The sequence below is a fragment of the Oncorhynchus masou genome, chromosome 11 (genome assembly GCF_036934945.1).
Source record: "Oncorhynchus masou masou isolate Uvic2021 chromosome 11, UVic_Omas_1.1, whole genome shotgun sequence".
NCBI lineage: Eukaryota > Metazoa > Chordata > Actinopteri > Salmoniformes > Salmonidae > Oncorhynchus > Oncorhynchus masou.
In genome coordinates this window covers 52,236,498-52,257,187 of record NC_088222.1, presented here as the reverse complement: position 1 = coordinate 52,257,187, position 20,690 = coordinate 52,236,498, and the positions used below count along the sequence as shown (strand labels likewise).

Here is a 20,690-nt window from a genome sequence, read left to right as displayed (position 1 = left end):
TACAATCGCTACTGACTAATACCCAAAATATGTTGTTGACTCCAGTGGTGGTTGCTGAGGGGAGGATGGTTCATAATAATGGCTGGAACTGAGCTGATGGAATGGCATCAAACACATGGGTTTGATGTATTTGATACCATTCCAGCTTTCAGCTCTAGCCATTAGCACAAGCCCGCCCTCCCCAATTAAAGTGCACCAAGCTCCTGTGGTAGACTTATCCTATACTCATATGAGGCCAAAGCATAAATTGGAGATAAAACACTTCAAAAACCCCACCTATTTCAAACGGACTGTTTCATAAATGCTCTATATTTCCTCATAGAGAATGATATCATCCTCTCAATGAGCATGAGCTGACCAATCAGCGGACTTTTCACGTGAATATTTTGAATGTCCTGCATACAGGACACCATACTGTTGTTGTGGTATGCCCACACCGTTCTAAAACATAAGAGCTGCTTTTTAACATAGTTGTCATTGCCCAAAATGATAAGAAAGGCTATTTCACTTATATTGTAAATAATTATTGGTCATATTTCATAAAAATCTGGAAACACTTGACAGATATTTTAAAAACGACATGCACATCTAAACTGGGAAGTGAAGTTATTTTAACTGCATATCTTGCGTAAAGATGACGGATCAGCGCACAGAAAACGACATTTCCATGACATTGTGGGAGCGTTGGGGAGCTATAGGCCTGTGCTACGTTAAAATATTTGTATAAACTAGGAAATTCGTAAATTACCGACTTTTTAACTGTTTGAACGCGGCACTTGTATAACTACAATATTTTTAGCAAGTCGGATTTTTCCGAGTTTTCTAGTTCCGATTAGCATTTGAACATGGCAATAAGGTGGGGCTTCTGTCTTTTTACTCCGAAGCAACAAGTTATTCTCCATAACTGGTTACTATGTTGCAGCAGGTGGTCATTGTGTGCAGTGACAAGTCAAGTGAATGGAAATATTACGTTTTTTTTTTATGACAACGCGTGATTAAATATTTTAGAACGTGTTTTTGACGGCTTATTTTCTTATATGAAAGGTTTGTGATTATAAATCCAGGTAGCTTTCCCCCGAATACTTTTGTATTCTAACAAGAGTGAAACTCAGAATAGTTGCCGTGTCTTGAGAAACGTGGCTTTTATGAACAGCTTTTATTGCATTTTTGCGGCGAACCATGGCTTTTGCTAAATTCAGCAAAATACTTCGCCTGTCTAATTTTGACATAAAAAAGAAGGCAAAACAATACGAACACGTTCATCGAGACATCAATCCTAATGACCAATGGGAAATTATCGGAGAGTTGGGTGATGGGGCTTTTGGAAAAGTTTACAAGGTAAGCAATATGGGTTTCAACATACTTTTGGTCATGTGGTGAATGTGGACACCTGCTCGTCAAACATCTCATTCCAAAACCATGGCATTAATATGGAGTTGTTTTCCCCATTGCTGCTATAACAGCCGCCACCCTTTTGGGAAGGCTTTCCAGTAGTTAGATGTTGGAACATTGCTGCGGGGACTTGCTTCCATTCAGGCACAAGAGCGCGAGTGAGGTCCGGCACAGATGTTGGGCGATTGGGCCTGGCTCGCTGTCAGTGTTCCAAATCATCCTAAAGGTGTATTCGATGGAGTTGAGGTCAGGGCTCTCTGTGTAGGACAGTCTAGTTCTAACACGCCGATCTCAAACTATTTCTTTATGAACCTTGCTTTGTGCACAGTGGCATTGTCATGCAGTCAGCATGCCGGATTCAATCTTTTATAACGTGTTTTGATGGTTTATTTTCTTACTTCAAAAGTGGGATTTAATCCAGGTAGTTTTTTTCCCCCGAATACTTTTTTAAATTCTAACAGGAGTGAAATCAATATTTGCTGTGTCTTGAGAAACTTTTAGTTGTCTAGTGTTTCCAGCACAAGTTTCACCTTTGTAATGATCATGCTGTTTATCATCTTCTTGATATGCCACACCTGTCACGTGGATGGATTATCTTGGCAAAAGGAGAACAGGGATGGAAACAAATTTGTGTATATGGAACATTTCTGTGATATTTTTTTTATCTCTGCTCATGACACCAACACTTTACATGTTTTATATTTGTTCTATGAAGGTACAAGTCAAAAGTTTAGACACCTACTCATTCTAGGGTTATTCTTTTTTTTTTTTTTTTTTACTACTTTCTACATTTTATAATAGTGAAGACACCATGAAATGAAACAATGAAATTACACATGGAATCATATAGTAACCAAAAGTGTTAAACAAATCAAAATATATTTATTTGCGATTCTTCAAAGTAACCGCCCTTTGCCTTCATGACCGCTTTGCACATTCTTGGCATTCTCTCAACCAGCTTCATGAGGTAGTCACCTGGAATGCAATTCATTTAACAGGTGTGCCTTGTTCAAAGTTCATTTGTGACAAGGTAGAGGTGGTATAAAGAAGAGAGCCATATTTGCTAAAAGACCAAGTCCATATTATGGCAAGAAATGACTGTCCGTTACTTTAAGACATGAAGTGCAGTCGCAAAAGGCATCAAGTGGTATGATGAAACTGGCTCTCATGAGGACTGCCACAGGAAAGGAAGACCCAGAATTATGTCTGCTGCAGAGGATAAGTTCATTAGAGTTACCAGCCTTAGAAATTGGCAATTAAAAGCACCACAGATTGCATGTCACAGAGTTCAAGTAACAGACACATCTCAACATCAACTGTTCAGAGGAGACTGTGTGAATCAGGCCTTCGTGGTTGAATTGCTGCAAAGAAACCATTACTAAAGGGCACCAATAAGAAGAAGACTTGCTTGGGCTAAGAAACACAAGCAGTAGAAATCTGTCCTTAGGTCTGATGTGTCCAGATTGGAGATTATTGATTCCAACTGCCGTGTCTTGGTGAGGCGCAGAGTAGGTGAACGGAAGATTTCCACATGTGTGGTTCCCACTGTGAAGCATGGAGGTTTGTGGGTGCTTTGCTGGTGACACTGTCAATGATTTTAGAACTCAAGGCACACTCAACCAGCATGGCTACCACTGCATTCTGCAGCAATTTGCCATCCCATCAGGTTTGCGCTTAGTGAGACTATAATTTGTTTTTCAACAGGACAATGACCCAACACACCTCTAGGAGGTGTAAGGGCTATTTGACCAAGAAGGAGAGTGATGGAGTGCTGCATCAGATGTCATGGCCTCCACAATCACCTGACCTCAACCCAATTGAGATGGTTTGGGATGAGTTGGACCGCAGAGTTGAAGGAAAAGCAACCAACAAGTGCTCAGTATATGTGGGAACTGCTTCAAGATGGTTGGAAAAGCATTCTTCATGAAGCTGTTTGAGAGAATGCCAAGAGTGTGCAAAGCTGTCATCAAGGCAAAGGGTGGCTACTTTGAAGAATCTCATATATTTTGATTTGTGGATTTTTGTGGGTTACTGCTGTACATGATTCCATGTGTTATTTCATAGTTTTGATGTCGTCTATTATTATACAATGTAGTAAAAATAAAGGAAAACCCTTGAGTGTGTAGGTGTGTCAACTTTTGACTGGTAAGTGTTTATGCATGTATATAGCTACTTGTGACTTTGCCTCCAGAACAAGACTCATGACAATAGTTAACCTACAAGTGCTGAGGGACGGGCAGTAGGGAGTTGCTGGATTTGCACTGCTCACTTAACCTCTGGTGCCTCATCACTGTATCCTCATAAGCATTTTGACCCTAGTCAAAACTAACTGCATTGATCATCTTGGAAGGTGCTTTTGTATCGATTGTGTTCACCAATTTATTGTGAACTTTGTGCGAGATTGCTTTCTTTTGAAGGGCAGCACACTCTGATTTCATGCCCAATACAGACAGATCAACTCCTGTAGAGCTGTTGTACTAACCGGGCTCCATTTGGACCTCACCAGGGGACCCCACTATGACCCTCCACTGTTTGCTTCATCCAAACCCAGCTGTAGTTTGGGTTATGGGTTTATATTTAATCTGTGTCTTTTAGTCCTCACATTTTCCTGCAATGTCGCAATGTATCTGCTCGTGCCCAGTGTAGTACAGTGGGTACCTTTGACTTAGGGGGCCAGTGGAGGAAGTGAGGCCCGACCAGAGTACAGTGCCCCCACTCATACCTTGTGAACAGGCATGTGAGAACACCATGTGGGATTTCACTGACGACACTGAAAGGAAAAATAACATGGAGCCACCCTAATAGAAATAAAGGATGCCTTCAGTTACCCCTACCACCAAAATACACCACCTTATGCTGTATGTAGGCCAATTTTATCAGTGGCTATTGACTAAGCAGTTTTCTGTCCAGGGGATACTTTAAAATCTCTTCATGTCTCATACATGTCTCATACACTTTAGAATTTAGTATACTAGAAGATATCTTTGGAATGTCAACTTACAATGGAAACAACACTTTTCAATAAAGACTGAAACATGTGACAATACACTCTCTACACTCTTCCCCTTGGCTAAATGTGTTTCCCAGTCCCCAGAAGTCTGGCTGTCCTGGAGTGCTTGCGGAGGAGTCAGTGCTCCTCACCTGGAGCAGTCAGGGTCAGGAGGAAAGCTATGGGCCAGAGGATGTTTCCATCACCCCTATATGGCCCTCGGGCTACTGACTAATCCGTCTGTGGGATGGGGTCTCAGGGCTCCATTCCACAGCCTGTCCAGACTAGCCTTCGTCCCAAATGGTAACCTATTCCCTTTATAGGTCACTACTTTGGACCAGAGCCCATCAAAAGTAGTGCACAATATAGGGAATAGGTTACCATTTGGGATATATCAAGGGAGTTCAGGAAGCCACCAGATGACTCCCATAACTACAAGTCAATTATACCAGTATGGAGGACACTTCTGTTCACTGCTCCAGGGCCGGCAAGATCTAGTTCAAATGTTGGCTATAACAACTCCTTTTTAGAACACCTGTGAAACAAATCAACTCGTTGAGTCATCTGTTTGCTTGGTCATTGCTGGTCACATGCTTCCTTTCTGATTCCAGTAATGTCTGGGAGAGTGTCAGTGTCAGTCTGGCTGGCCTCATGATCTGGGTTGGCTGTACACATCCGGGTGAACAACAGGGCTTTGTTGATATTCTCTCAGGTTGTCATGGGGGTGTCACGGTTAGGTATCACTCTCAGGTTAATGTGCCCTCCATATGCCTGTCACTGTCACCAGATGGTAAGGAGGACCTAGTAGTCAGTGTCACGCAGCAGTAGTTAACTTAAAGCTGCTCTTTGAACAGTATACAGGTATCAGTATCTAGTCTGATGAACTAACCAGGAGGCGGAAGGCCTCGACTATCATTCTTAAAACGCACGTGTGCATCAACTTGTTCACTTCTGAGACCAAAGATTTCCCAGGGCTACAGGTAGTCATGACGAGAGCAGAGTTGCGTAAATCTCCCCCACATGACTGCTATTGCTGAGATGGGAGAATGTCTCACTTCCTGCTGATCCCTGTGTCACAGCATGTTGTGTTTGCTGGTATGGCCGAAGCACAAGTGCCGATCGGTCCCTTTTACTTATTAATGGGACACGTGCTGCTGAGCAGGCTCCCTGGCAGCTGCTGCCTTGTACTGTGAGCTGCATTAGTTAGCGTAGCATTACCCGACGGCGCCATCCCAAATGGTACCCTTTTCCCTATATAATGCACTATGTAGGGTATAGGGTGCCATTTGGGACAGAGATCAAGGGTTTTCCTGTTATACAGGGGGCCTGCATGGTGAAAGCACATGTTTGTGCTCCAGGGCTGGTAATCTGTGGGGCCCAGCTGTGACCAGCCTGATAAGGATTCTCCTGTAGAGGCTTGTCCCCCCATGACTCCCCAGCCCCCTGTCGGTATGTGGCAGGTTGCCTCAGTGGTGACTGTCTTGAGATTGAGTGAGGGATGTTTTGTGAGACTGAGGAAAATCATGAGTTAACAAGTCATAACTGGTTGTGGAATACATTGAAGCTAGCTTAAATCCGTTTCGGAGCCTACTGTTAAAGCACAATACATGGTGTAACAGCTTGTAAAGTGATCGAACGTATGCCTTTTTGTGTAGTCTATCAAAGCACCATGTTTCACGTTCTTATCAAGATGGGTGGCATTTTCTACACGAGTGACTGGTACTGTACTATGTTTTACCAAGTCAAACTCAACGGCTCCATGTTCAGAGCCCATCTTAAGAGATTTGCTGTGGTGAGTTCGTCACTGGGGTTTTGAGCCTGAGACCTTTCATAATACCTTTCAGCGACACTACCACATCCTGAAAGACGGGTTCAAAGTTTGAACTTCCCTGCTGCGTCCCCCGGCCATGTTGAACAACTCTCTGTAAATAAAGATACAGTTAGAGTTTAACCCTGTGTGTAATCCTCAGCCTATTTTTATTTAACTATGCAAGTCAGTTAAGAACAAATTCTTATTTACAATGACGGCATACCGGGGAACAGTTCAGGGGCCGAATGACAGATTTTTACCTTGTCAGCTCTGGGATTCTATCCAGCAACCTTTCGCTTACTGGTCCAACGCTCTAAACACTAGGCTACCTACCGCCCCAAAAATGTAAGACGAGAAAAAAAATGTTCTCAGTGGAAAGGCAGGTAGCCTAAATAACAGCACATCGGTGTCTACATACACAGCCAGCAGTGAAAGCTCCTGGAAGATTCCTGGAAGACGCTAATGATTATCCCCTCTAAAGCCAAAGCTTATTTGCAGAGGGCTTAGTGTACACTAACCCATCCCCTGGCTCTGTCCTCCTGCCTGCCATGTCTGTCTGCCCGGAGAGCTGTATGACCATTTGTGATCTCCCCTGACCTGACCTCTGGGGACTAGAGCCAAGCATCCCGTGGAGACAAGAGACACATTTGGCATTAGTTCAAGAAGAAGATTGAGAGGAAGCGCATCGTATGCCACCGATTGTATCTAGACGTGACATCTGTTTCTCACAAATGCCCTCCTATTCCCTATATACTGTCTGTAATATTATGTTCATCTTCTATATTCTGTTTACTTTGGCATCATTTACCAAATCAAATTCCGTCTATGTACACTACCGTTCAAAAGTTTGGGGTCACTTAGAATTGTCCTTGTTTTTGAAAGAATCACTTTTTGTCAGTTTTAAAATAACATCAAATCGATCAGAAATACAGTGTAGACATTGTTAATGTTGTAAATGACGGTTCTAGCTGGAAATGTCAGATTCTTTTTGGAGGGAATATCTACTATCATTTTAAAAGGCTAATTGTTCATTAGAAAACCTTTTTGCAATTATGTTAGCACAGCTGAACACTGTTGTACTGACTAAATAAGCAATACAACTGGCCCTTTTAGACTAGTTGAGTATCTGGAGCATCAGCATTTGTAGGTGCAACTACAGGCTCAAAATGGTCAGAAACAAAACTTTCTTCTGAAACTCGTCAGTCTATTCTTGTTCTGATGAATAAAGGATATTCCATGCGAGAAATTGCCAAGAAACTGAAGATCTCGTACAACACTGTGTACTACTCCCTTCACAGAACAGCGCAAACTGGCCCTAAGCAGAGGAGTGGGAGGCCCCGGTGCACAACTGAGCAAGAGGTCAAGTACATTAGTGTCAAGTTTGAGAAACACACGCCTCATAAGTCCTCAACTGGCAGCATCATTAAATAGTACCTGCAAAACACCGGTCTCAACGTTAACAGTGAAAAGGCAACTCCGGGATGCTGGCCTTTTAGGCAGAGTTGCAAAGAAAAAGCCATATCTCGGACTGGCCAATATAAATGAAAGATTAAGATGGGCAAAATAACAAACACTGGACTGAGGAACTTTGCCTAGAAAGCCAGCATCCCGCAGTTGCCTCTTCACTGTTGACGTTGAGACTGGTGTTCTGCGGGTACTATTTAATGAAGCTGCCAGTTGGACTTGTGAGGCGTCTGTTTCTCAAACTAGACATACTAATGTACTTGTCCTATCATGATCAATTAGCCTTTTAAAATGATCAACTTGGATTAGCTAACAATGTGCCATTGAAACACAGGAGTGATGGTTGCTGATAATGGGCCTATGTAGATATTCCATACAAAATATGCCATTTACAGCTACAATAGTCATTTACAACATTAACTATGTCTACACTGTGTTTTCAATCATTTATTTTTATGTGCTTTTCTTTCAAAAACAAGGGCATTTCTAAGTAACCCCAAACTTTTTGAATTGTAGTATAAATGTAGTTGGTGAATAAAGGTGATTCTGATTGCACTACTTTTGAACAGAGCCCTATGGGTCCTGGTCAAAAGTAGTGCAATATAGAGGGTATAGATGCATTTGGGACACATTCTCTGTGCAGCAGAAACGTAACAGTAGCTTTTAACACTAATAAATAACTGGGTTATCATTAGTATTAGTGTCTTCTTTTATGTTCAATGGAACACATGCCTTTTGATCGTTATCACGTTCTTTGTGCTTTTGGAGAACCTAGTCCTACTCTGATAAATATAATGGGATGATAGCCACTTATTTTGAGAGGCTTTATCATCAAGCGACTGACAGTTCTCAAGCGACTGACAGTTAACACCTCCATTAGCTAGAACTGATATGCAAGTCATTCAATAATCTAACACACAGCCCTCGTGCCCCCAGCCCAAAGCTGCTGGAGATGTATTTTTGTCATAATGTCTCAGTCATCTGTAGTCTCAGTCAATGTCTCAGTCATCATTCCTCGGCAGCCTAATGTTAACAATAATTCTAGACATCTTAACGGCAGGGCTAAGGTTAAGCACATACATTATCTTGAGACGGGTTGGGGTGGGATCTGTGTCCTGTCAGTGTGCGTGGCACTGTGTGTGCGCTGGCAGAGTGCATACTACAGTGTACCAGCAGACAGGCCCATGCCTCAGCACACCGCCCCATGCTTACTGTATGCTGATATCGGACACTTGATTCAGCCTGGAGGTAATTGGTCCCAGGAGGCTGTGCCAGCAGCAGAGTGTAGAGACTCACCACCCAGTGTGTCTGCTCCTCTCCTCTCACAGCCAGGTGTAGTAATCCGCACAGTCACTCCTCCAACTGGATCTCAGGCTTTCCCTGGCTTTATTTGTGACCTCTATGTTCTATTTGAACAGATTATCTCATTAAGTGTTTTAGCAGGATGATTTACTTTGGGGTGGGGTGGGAGGGGGCAGCAGTGTGTGTGTGCTCACAGCCATTTAACCAAAAGGCAGGAAACAATGGCTGATCCCTCTTAACTTCTTCAACCTCTGCCACTTCATGCAGCATTGGTGTTGTTTTTTTGCAGGGAGAGGATGATAGACTTTTCTCATGGAGTGTCACAGACATACAGGCAGGCGGGCTAGCAGAGGAGAGGGGCCAGTGTCAATCAGTTGTTATTGACATCCATGGAAACGTTGGGCAAAACAAACCACTGATCAGTTGTTTTGTTCCCCAGTATAATGATTGAGTTAGGGAGCTCAGCTTTGGACTTCTTCGCTACGATAATGGGAGGGAGACTCGGTGGTGTGAGCCTGTTTTGCAGCTGTTTCCCGCTTCTTTTTTCTGTTAGTGTGATTTACACAGCTCTATCCTCAACCAGCACCTCTCCTCTCCCTGCATATTCCCTCCTCCAGTGGAGAGTCTCCAGGGCCTTGATGCCTTCCAGGAAGTCAGCGCTCCCTTGTGAGGCACAATGAGTGTGGGGGGGAGGGAGGGGGGGGGTGAAGATCTTGGCTGTGAAGGCTTGTAAAGTGGGACTGCTAACATAATGTGGCACCCTGTTACCTCCGATGGTGGGAGCAGAGCAAGTTCCTGATGGTGGTTTTGAAATGCAAATGCTCAGCGACGAATTGTCAGATACACTAGCATGTCTCTCTCTCCGGTCATACACCATATGCAAATATTAGGTTAGGTTTCCTGACCTTGTTACCTCACCAGGAAAAACATGTTTTAAAAAATCCCTGGACTTATTCCAGGTGAGATCATGTGTTCAGGAATCCTCAGGTCTGTAACTATGGTAGGCTAGTATCTCGATGCCTAACTGCAGTGTTTACCCATATGTTTTCCCACAGCCCCCTCAGGTATTGGACCCCACCAGGCTGTTCAGTCTGCAGCCTCACATCTCCAGGTCATTGGGAGGAGCTAAAGCCACACACACAAACCCAAACTAACCTGGTGGGGGGTGGCACAATTTTATAACCCTTAAAAATCCTATTTTCCCTTTACCCCATGACCTTATTAACTCTAACCCTAAACCAAATTGGAATCCTAACGCTAGTTCTACCTTAACCCCAATCCCCTAGAAATACAGCTTTTGAAAATGACAATGCCAGTCTCAACATCAACAGTGAAGAGGTGACTCCAGGATGCTGACCTTCTAGGCAGAGTTCCTCTATCTAGTGTCTGTTCTTTTGCTCATCTTAATCTTTTCTTTTTATTGGCCAGTCTGAGATGTGGCTTTTTCTTTGCAACTCTGCCTAGAAGGCCAGAATCCCAGAGTCGCCTCTTCACTGTTGAGACTGGTGTTTTTTGGGTACTATTTAATGAAGCTGCCAGTTGAGGACATGCGAGGCATCTGTTGTACTTGTCATTTTGCTCAGTTGTGCACCGGGGCTTCCCATTTCTTCCTATTCTGGTTAGAGGCAGTTTGCGATGTTCTGTGAAGGGAGTAGTACACAGCACTGTACGAGATCTTCAGTTTCTTGGCAATTTCTCACATGGAAAAGCCTTAATTTCTCAGAACAAGAATAGACTGACGAGTTTCAGAAGAAAGTGCTTTGTTTCTGGGCATTTTGAGCTTGTAATCAAACCCACAAATGCTGATGCTCCTATAGAAGGCCAGTTTTATTGCTTATTTAATCAGAACAGCAGATTTCAGCTGTGCTAACATAATTGCAAAAGGTTTATCTAATGATCAATTTGCCTTTTTTTAAATGTATAAACTTGGATTAGCTACACAAACCTTCAATATTTGTACATGTACAAATTACCTCGACTAACCTGTACCCCCGCACATTGACTCTGTACCCCCTGTATATAACCTTGTTTTTCTTATGTAATTTAGTTTTTTACTTTATTTAGTAAATGTTTTAACTCTTTCTTGATCTGCATTGTTGGTTAACGGCTTGTAAGTAAGCATTTCACGGTAAGGTAACACCTGTTGTATTCTGTGCATGTGACAAAAACTATTTGATGGTCAATGCAACAAGATGTTGATAACAATGATGCTGCTTGGCTTCTTAATATAAAGCCACAAGTGTTCTATAATCACACTATTCGTTAAACTAACCGTTTGCAGACAGTAAGATAGTCTTAGCAAGTTGTGGCAAAAATAAATGGTGTTATACGGAACCCAAACCGGCTGCGCACGTGCGCCATCGTGTGACATTGTGCATAAATGCATTTCATCCACCCACACCAAACGCGATCACGACACCAGGTTAAAATATCAAAGCAAACTCTGATCCAATTATATTAATTTGGGGATAGGTCGAAAAGCATTAAACATTTATGGCAATTTAGCTAGCTAGCTTGCACTTGCTAGCTAATTTGTCCTATTTAGCTAGCTCACTGTTGCTAGCTAATTTGTCCTGGGATATAAACATTGAGTTATATTTTATTTGAAATACAAAATGTCCTCTACAATTAATCCACACACAAAACGGTCAACCAAATCGTTTCTAGTCATCTCTCCTCCTTCCAGGCTTTCTCTTCTCTTGACTTTATAATGTGGTTGGCAACTTTCATAAATTAGGTGCATTACCGCCACCAACCTCATTCGTCTTTCAGTCACCCACGTGGGTATAACCAATGAGGAGATGTAACGTGGGTTCCTGCTTCTATAAAACAATGAGAAGATGTGAGAGGCAGGACTTGCAGCGCGATCTGCGTCAAGTAGAACTGACTTCTGTTTCAGCCCTTGGCAACGCAAATACTTGTTGGCGGGCAGGCAATAATTGAATAACATGTATGTCTGTCTAAATTTATTATGTTAACTGTGAGTCAGAGATAGTAGCTAGCTAATAATTTCCTGATACCAGTGATGGTGTAGGCTTAAATCAGTATGTTTGTGCAACAGTATCTTCCAAATAAGAGGAATAGGCAAAACATGAATATGCTAGCTACATGAATTAGCTAAGAGAACATTTAATCTAGCCAAAGGTTATAGGGTCCCTGAGGAAACATTGACCAACACTTTGGTTCCTACCCTGTCACAATAACGCATCCCTTGCTTTTAAATTCATTGTCATGTCAAACAACACTTTATTCAAGGTGCCCATCTATAGAATTAGAATAATCATTCTATCTCTATGACTACAAGAGTTCACCCAAGTGCTTTAATCTAAATCGCAAGTCAAATTGCAATATTTGCTAAATAAAATTAAACTTTTTTGGGGGGCCCTATGTTGTGTAGAGTTGCACAGAAAATGCACAGTTGTATACTGTTGGATTGAAAGGTACAATCAATTAGAATGGAGAAAGCCCCATTTTTGAAATCGCTTACAATTTATTTGTTGCCTCCCTATGGTCAATCACTACTCAAAGTAAATGTCAAACTTTTTTATTATTCAAAAACCATGAAATACTTCCATACCGTCAAAAATAATTAGATATTTTGGTCATATTGCCCAGCCTGACCTTTTACCCCTCATTCTCAGAACTATAACTATGACACAAAAACATATACTTTCCTTCTAGTTATGTGCTCACCACTGACTCACCCTCCTGTTTTGATGCTTGTTAGTCATTATGTTGGGGACATGTACAATCTGTTTTGTGTTTAACCAATGTGTCGTGCCATTTTCAATGTGGATGGGCTGGCTGGCTACAATGGTTCCTCCTCTGCAGCTCTTATAGGGTGTGGAGTTTCCTTTCCTGTTGTGCTTTGTAAAGTGCGGTTAAGTAACATGTTAATTAGACTCACGTGGTTGTCAGAGAATTGACTCTCCTAGGGCTTTGATTGGGTTCTCTTCTTATGAGAAAGTCTTGCGCACTCTGAGAAATTCACTGAGTGGGCAGGGCCATGATATGGTTTTGAAGTCCGATCATTACTGTCAACTGTTTTACTGTTTTTATTTAAGAAAATTGAATTAATTTAGCAATTTATGACGGTCTCATGACGTATTCAATACCTTTTTTCAATTGTAGTCACATACATTCGTAATTCACTTCTGTGTTTTCTAAACAAGGTGGTTTTCACAAGTTTAATTTCCTTCCTAACACCCCCACTAGTTCGCCACACTGCCGGCCCTCACCTATGATGTTTCTTAGTATTAACCAATATAAAATTCACTGTCCTTGTTATAGCCTGTTGAAACAGCCCCCTTGTGCAGAAATCATTTGTGTGCTTGCCTTATGCTATTTTACCAGTGTCTCAATAGATAATAACTCCTGTTAAGAATGAATCTCAAAATTCATATATGTTATGGCAATTTGAGAAGGTCCATTGACTGAATCTAGGCTTCTGATTGTCATGCGATGGAGGATAGAGCCAATCTTCTCCCCATTTTTTTTTTTTTTTTTTTAGTGTTATGTAAATGTTGACTCGTTTGTCTTCTAGGCCAAGAATAAGGAGACTGGAGCGCTGGCTGCAGCCAAAGTCATTGAGACGAAGACTGAGGAGGAGCTGGAGGATTACATGGTGGAGATAGATATCCTGGCCAAGTGTGACCACCGCTACATCGTCAAACTGTTGGACGCCTTCTACCATGATGCCAAGCTCTGGGTAAGAACGCAGGGGCCAACAGTGGGCCAGAACTGGGCCGTGTGGAGTTTGTTCTGTTGTTACCCAACTCAATGGTTTAATCCCCTCCATAGCCCTCTATTACAGAATAGATTCTGGTCTGACCTGATGGTGAACCCTATAGGTTACTAGGAGGATCAAGCTAGATCTTTCAGTTCCTCCCTTTTTGTAGGGTCCACTTTATTTGAGCTTTCCCCTGCTTTCTTATTATTGAATAGATGGCATGTTTTGCATGTACTTTGTAATCAGCCCATGTCTGCCAAGACAAATACAAGTGACCTTATTATGGAGCCAATAGAAATGGCAGCTCTGCTTCTAGCTCCTAAGCAACTGCAGTATTATTTTGTGTGTGTTTCTTACAATTTTAGCTCAACGTTTTATGCGCTATTCCATGCAGATGGAAATAACTTCCGGATATCAGTGGCGGTAACGCACCAGCATTCTGAATTGGCTATTTTAACCCTATTTGGTAAAAAAAACGTCTTCTGTATACCACCCCTACCTTGTCACAACACAACTTATGGTCTCAAACGCATTAAGAAGGAAAGGAATTCCACAAATGAGCTTTTTTAAAAGGCACACCTGTTAATTGAAATGCATTCCAGGTGACTACCTCATGAAGCTAGGTGAGCGAATTTCAAGAGTGTGCAAAACTGTCATCAAGGCAAAGGGTGGCTATTTGAAGAATCTCAAATATAAAATGTATTTTGATTTGTTTAACACTTTTGGTTACTACACATTCCATATGTGTTATATCATAGTTTGATGTCGTCACAATTATTCTACAATGTAGAAAATAGTCAAAAAGAAACCCGTGAATGAACACACTCTTTGTCTCGGTCTCTGTGTCAAAAGTTTTAGGACACCTGCTCATTTAGCGTTTTTACTTAGATATATCGATAGAGAGATATATAGATAGATAGATAGATCTCTCACTTGTTTTGGTAATGTGCGTATGTAGGTTGTTTTTGGTCGCAGGTTCAGGAATGACTTAAGAATTGCAACATATACCTGGAGCTAATGCCGCAAATAGCACCTGCTGGGTGATTTTGAAAAGTCAGTCAATCAATAATGCTCTTAGCAAAATTTGTTTTTTTATTTTATTTACTATCTGTGGAAAAGTTTTGAACCTTTTGTGAAACATCACGGCGCAGTTGAAAAATATATAGAAATCAAAATCAGATGGTGTTCAGAGAGGGGTTGAGGGGAGCTGAAGGGTGGGACTAAAATTAACAACAAAATGAACTAATATACTGTCTGTAAAATGTGTATATAGTATGTAGAAGCTTAAGTATTGCTGTCCATTAGTTTACTCCAATTAGGGGAGGGATGATGGGGGTTATAGTAAGGAAGGAACATGTGATTTTTAATTTTTTTACCCAGAAATGGGCGATTTGGATATTATGCAGATAATTACATTTGATAGATTGTGGCTTCTATCTGCAATATTAAAGCTGAACTACCCCCTAAAAATATATATATTAAAACATTTTTGGAGGTGCAGATGATGCATAAATAGAACTGTAGAATAGTACTTGGAAATAGTACTTAGAAATAGAATAGTACTTGGATATCATTACAAAAGAAGCATGTTTTAGACTCTCCCTCGCCACTCTCTCTACAGTGTCATAACAACTCATACATTTCTGGGTGTGGATGAGGCATTCGCTCATAAAACCTCCACACAAACACTGGCACTACAAACTGAGAGCCTCTCCCTGGCTAAGGGCCAGCGCCGAGGGGATGACTAAAGATGTGTGATCCCTGGAGCATGCCACTCTGCCTGGGCGGGATGTCTCTGCTGACGACATGCTGCAGACTGAACCAGCGGTTGGGCTGTGTGCCTCAAACCCCCCCTTTTTTTCAGCCGGCGAGCAGGGGTGGCACATTCCGCTGCCCACCCACTCTGCTCTGTAGAGCGGGAGAGAAGGCTGTTTGTTCTAGTTTGGGAACAACCCGCTCTACAGTGTGAGAAATAGGGGGCCTTATAACATCGAGCTGCCACTGACTGCTGACATTAACACGCACGACTGCAGCCAGCCAGCCATGATAATGCTTTCATCTGGGAATCATCCCATGGTAAACCAATAAATCTCTGTTAACGGGTGTTAACAGATGGGCATCGTGTTCAGCTGCCAGGGCCAACATAAATCCCTGCTGCACAGTCTGGGTGTCATCCCTCCTTGAGGCTCCGTCTTGACGAGGAGAGGGCTCTCCGCGTAAGGGAATGCTGCAGTGTTCTGTTGTTACCAATCAGAGGCAGAAAGAGTCCATTAAACAGGAGGTGAATGATGTCGGTTCCTTGTTCTTGAGTCTTTCCCCGCACAGCTTCACTCCGTGTAAATCTGTCGTTATCGACTTGTTCACTTTATCTCACTCCCACTTTTCCACCGTCCCACCTACAGTACAACGTTGCATGGAGCAGTGTGTTGTCTATCTTACTGTTCCCCTTCCGTTCTGAATCACTCCTGAGGGAAGAGTTCTGTACCCATATGTCACTGAAACGATACTCATTTTCCATGGTGTCACAACGCATAATACTGCTGATTTTGAACATGATGGAGAAAGCATGGTGGTCATTTTAAATACAAGTGACACACTATTTAATACCCAGGAGATTCGTTAAATGAGGTTGTAAATCGGTGTCGGTGGACAGTTGAATAAACTTAAGTCAATGTTTCCAAGGTGCTGTCTCAGCCAGTTTACTTGTATGTCTAATAGTGTTTGCAGGTCCACACACCAGTATCGGCTCAACTTACCTTGCCCGACTGAGCAGTCAGTGGCAGGAATTCAAAAAGGGCTTAGCCAGTGAAACTCCATCTTTTAACAGCCATTAATTAACCCATTTCTCTCCAAAAGGAGGTGGATTATCACATATTGCTATAGAACATCTGGGAATATTGCTCAATGTCCTTTTCACGGAATCCATAACACGGCCCTCTCTAAGACTTGGTGTTTGTGTACAGCGAATGTCTACCCTCCTAGCTCTATTGGGCTGTACGTCGGAGGTATTTTGTGGCTGCCTACGCCAGGCTCTGTTGACGGAGCTGTGTGAGTAGGTGGTGGAAGAATGCGGTATGTACAATTTATTTGCGTGTGTACGTTTTTGTATGTACGTACATGTGCAGCCCATACAGGCTGTAGATCTGACCAGTTGGATCCCCAGTGCAACATTGCTCACGTCATGAGGAAACAATCCCTCAAAGGGGTGGGGAAGTTACCGACCTAGCAGCAATAGATAGTCATCATTAAATTCCCTTAAAAATGACCTGGTGTGACACGTAAATCTGACTAAGCCTTTAGGTGTTCGCCGCCGCCTTAATCCTATGTACAGTGCATGGCTTGTCATCCACATCGGAATTATTTGTTGACTGGTGGATTGGCAGGGATTCAGAAAGCTGACCTCACAAAACCTATTTTTAATATCATAAGAGGCCCTTGTTTTACTGTGGTGACATGGGCACCTCCCTCAGCGTGAAGGTTGGTCCACCATCCCCAGCTGTGTGTGTGTGTGTGTCTAGGTGTACGGTAACAAGCCACCGTTTTGTCCTCCATTTTGTTCAGTGCGAAACTCCTCCACCCTGTCCAGCAGGGTTTGCCAATGCTTTGATAATGGTGTCATAGCATAGGGGTGAGGGAATGGGGTGGAGAGGGCATTTTTTACAAGACGTACATCTGTGTTTGCCCAATCAGCATGGAATTATGTAACCGTGAGATCACAGGGCAGGTATGCATGCTATTGAGCTGTCACAAGCCTTTTGAGTGCCCAAGACCAAACACATTGCTCGCACGCGCACACACACCACTTTGAACGTTTTAGTGGCTCTCCGAACTCCTGGCTGTAGGTTAATGTACCACAGTGACCCTCTAGAGTCGTGGAATTTTATTAAAACACTTATTTATCCTCTGGCTTTGTGATAGGCCCCCCATTGACTTGCATGACTCATTCATAAGTAGCTTTTGAAAGTACAGTGTGGAGGGACGTGTGTGAGAGAGGAGGAAACAAGGATTATGTTTTCGGCAGCTGGATTAAGTCTCTCCGACAGTAAATCTTTCAGACTTGTTTTCAGTGGGCCCTTTCCCTCTTGCTGTTTCACCTCAGCAGTGTTGGTATTTGGTTTATGTGTCTTGGAAGGCTGTGGAGTTAGTGACCCTCGCATCCATCGCTAAACACACCGACCGTAGTCCTGTCCTGCACGGCCACGGTGTGTTCCGCCTTCATTGACACGAGGCAGTGCAGAGTGTTTGAGAAGGCTTTCGCCACAGGTGTCAGAGACTGGAGTGTACAACTAGAAAGGGAGATGTTGGTTTCTCTCCTGTTGACTGGGCAGCGTCAGCCCGTCTGCTGACATGTCTAAGTGCTGTCTTTTTATTAGACAGATCGACCGGGTTCGAAGAGGCCTCACGTCCCAGAACTCTTGTCTGTCTGTCTTCCCCCTCTTCTCTTGAGTTCAAATCTTCTCCCAGGGTGATACAAGACCTGTTCTCTGCTGCACCTCAGTGATGTTGAAAACAGTTAGGCTACCACCTGTCACTTCTTCTGTGGACCTTCCCTCTTGTCTCCTCTTAGCCCCCTCTTTTTTTCTTTACACCTTGCCCTGTTCTTTGGGAGTCTTTTTTTATTTATTTTTAATTTTTTTTCATGCAATCACAGTTAAAGTTAAACACGATGAGGTTCTAACGTCTACCTTTTGACATTGTGATGTTGATAGTTCTGTAGAAAATTGTGTTTTCACATTCCATGGAATCCCTCCACCCTGTTAGGATGTTTTGTATGTTTGCATTTCCGGAGAGGTTTTTGTGTTCCATTGGAATTTCCTGAAAAGAAACTGTAAATCACAATGCTGGCTGTTTTTATTTTCCTTTTCCTCCTCACAGATCATGATCGAGTTCTGCCCTGGAGGAGCCGTAGACGCTACTATGTTAGGTGAGGAGACATGCACTACTGTAGGCCGGGGTAGTCCTTTATAGGTGTGCACTCTATAATATGTGCTCCGTCCCTTGGAACATTTGTTTTCCGAAGCTCCCCGCCTCTCCCGTTTTTTTTTTGTTGTTCCACATTCCGTACCTGCGGCCGTAGCTACGACTGCCATGGCACTGTTGCTCTTAAGGATATTGCTTTATTGTGAAAGGATTAGCGAACGGGGCCAAGTGATGTCTCGTTGTAATGAGTCTGCCATTGTAGCAAGGTACTAGGGGCCGACCGAGACCCACACACTGTGGGAAATACCCCTGCGTTGCTTATCCTTTGATAATCCAGCTCCTCATACAGCAGTTGTTGGCCCCAAATACAACTAACTAAACACTGAGAGAAAGTCCTGTTTTAGCATGTAAATGTATTATCAGAGCAAATTTACGTTCTCTTACAGCTTGTACTGGCAGCAGCTCCATCTGCCTCATGGGAAATACTTGGGTGTCTCAATGAACCCACCTTGCCTTTTTTTAGAGGGACTTTGGTTCTCAGTTAAAGTTGTTGAGTTGTACCATTTTCTTGTTCTGGTAAAATCTTAGCCATTGATGTCAGTTTCCCCTAACCTGTGTCCTCCACTCTCACTGGTCGGCAGAGCTGGACCGGGGCCTGATGGAACCTCAGATTCAGGTGATCTGCAGACAGACGCTGGAGGCCCTGGTCTACCTCCACAGCATCAAGATCATCCACAGAGACTTGAAGGCCGGGAACATCCTCCTCACCCTGGAGGGAGACATCAAGCTAGGTGAGACCATCTTCTCCCTCCACAACTCATATAATGTACTCCTCTTATAGAACACTGAGACCTCCTCTAGTTTCCAGAATACTAGGACCAATTTTCTTCTCATTGGATCTTCTAGATTCCACAGCACCTAGCCATCCTTAATCTTCCTCTATGCCCCTTTCCTATCAAGTGTCCATCCCACAGACCAGGGCTGTTATCTACCTTAATTGAAAATTATTTTGAATAATACTCCAATAAGCAACAGTCTTCTCATTGGACAGTGTGTAATCAAATCAAATGTATTTATATAGCCCTTCGTACATCAGCTGATATCTCAAAGTGCTGTACAGAAACCCAGCCTAAAACCCCAAACAGCAAGCAATGCAGGTGTAGAAGCATGGTGGCTAGGGAAAACTCCCTAGAAAGGCCAAAACCTAGGAAGAAACCTAGAGAGGAACCAGGCTATGTGGGGTGGCCAGTCCTCTTCTGGCTGTGCCAGGTGGAGATTATAACAGAACATGGCCAAGATGTTAAAATGTTCATAAATGACCAGCATGGTCAAATAATAATAATCACAGGCAGAACAGTTGAAACTGGAGCAGCAGCACGGCCAGGTGGACTGGGGACAGCAAGGAGTCATCATGTCAGGTAGTCCTGAGGCATGGTCCTAGGGCTCAGGTCCTCCGAGAGAGAAAGAAAGAGAGAAAGAGAGAGAATTAGAGAGAGCACACTTAAATTCACACAGGACACCGGATAGGACAGGAGAAGTACTCCAGATATAACACACTGACCCTAGCCCCCGACACAAACTGCTGCAGCATAAATACTGGAGGCTGAGACAGGAGGGGTCAGGAGACACTGTGGCCCCATCTGATGACACCCCTGGACAGGGCCAAACAGGAAGGATATAACCCCACCCACTTTGCCAAAGCACAGCCCCCACACCACTAGAGGGATATCTTCAACCACCAACTTACCATCCTGAGACAAGGCCGAGTATAGCCCACAGATCTCCGACACGCACAACCCAAGGGGGGGGCACCAACCCAGACAGGAAGATCACATCAGTGACTCAACCCACTCAAGTGACGCACCCCTCCTAGGGACGGTATAAAAGATCCCTAGTAAGCCAGTGACTCAGCCCCTGTAATAGGGTTAGAGGCAGAGAATCTCAGTGGAAAGAGGGGAACCGATGACATTGTCTTGCTGACCAACAAGACAGAGGTGGGAATGTTTACATGAATGTTGTGAACGCAAAACCAACCCACTTAGAAGAAATCATTCCCTGAGACCTCTCCGAAGCATACAATGTGA

The 20,690-nt window shown here is 43.2% G+C and overlaps 1 protein-coding gene across 1 annotated transcript in view; it reads left to right on the top strand.

Moving 5' to 3' along the window:
- Positions 1–891: 891 nt before the first annotated feature.
- LOC135548818 (serine/threonine-protein kinase 10-like) overlaps positions 892–20,690 on the top strand; it is a 42,495-nt gene continuing 22,696 nt past the window's right edge. The window contains exons 1-4 of the mRNA XM_064978766.1: positions 892–1,338; positions 13,501–13,665; positions 18,562–18,610; positions 19,248–19,397. Of these exons, the coding sequence (XP_064834838.1) occupies positions 1,180–1,338; positions 13,501–13,665; positions 18,562–18,610; positions 19,248–19,397 (523 nt within the window). The 5' untranslated portion in view covers positions 892–1,179. The remainder of the gene's footprint in view (positions 1,339–13,500; positions 13,666–18,561; positions 18,611–19,247; positions 19,398–20,690) is intronic.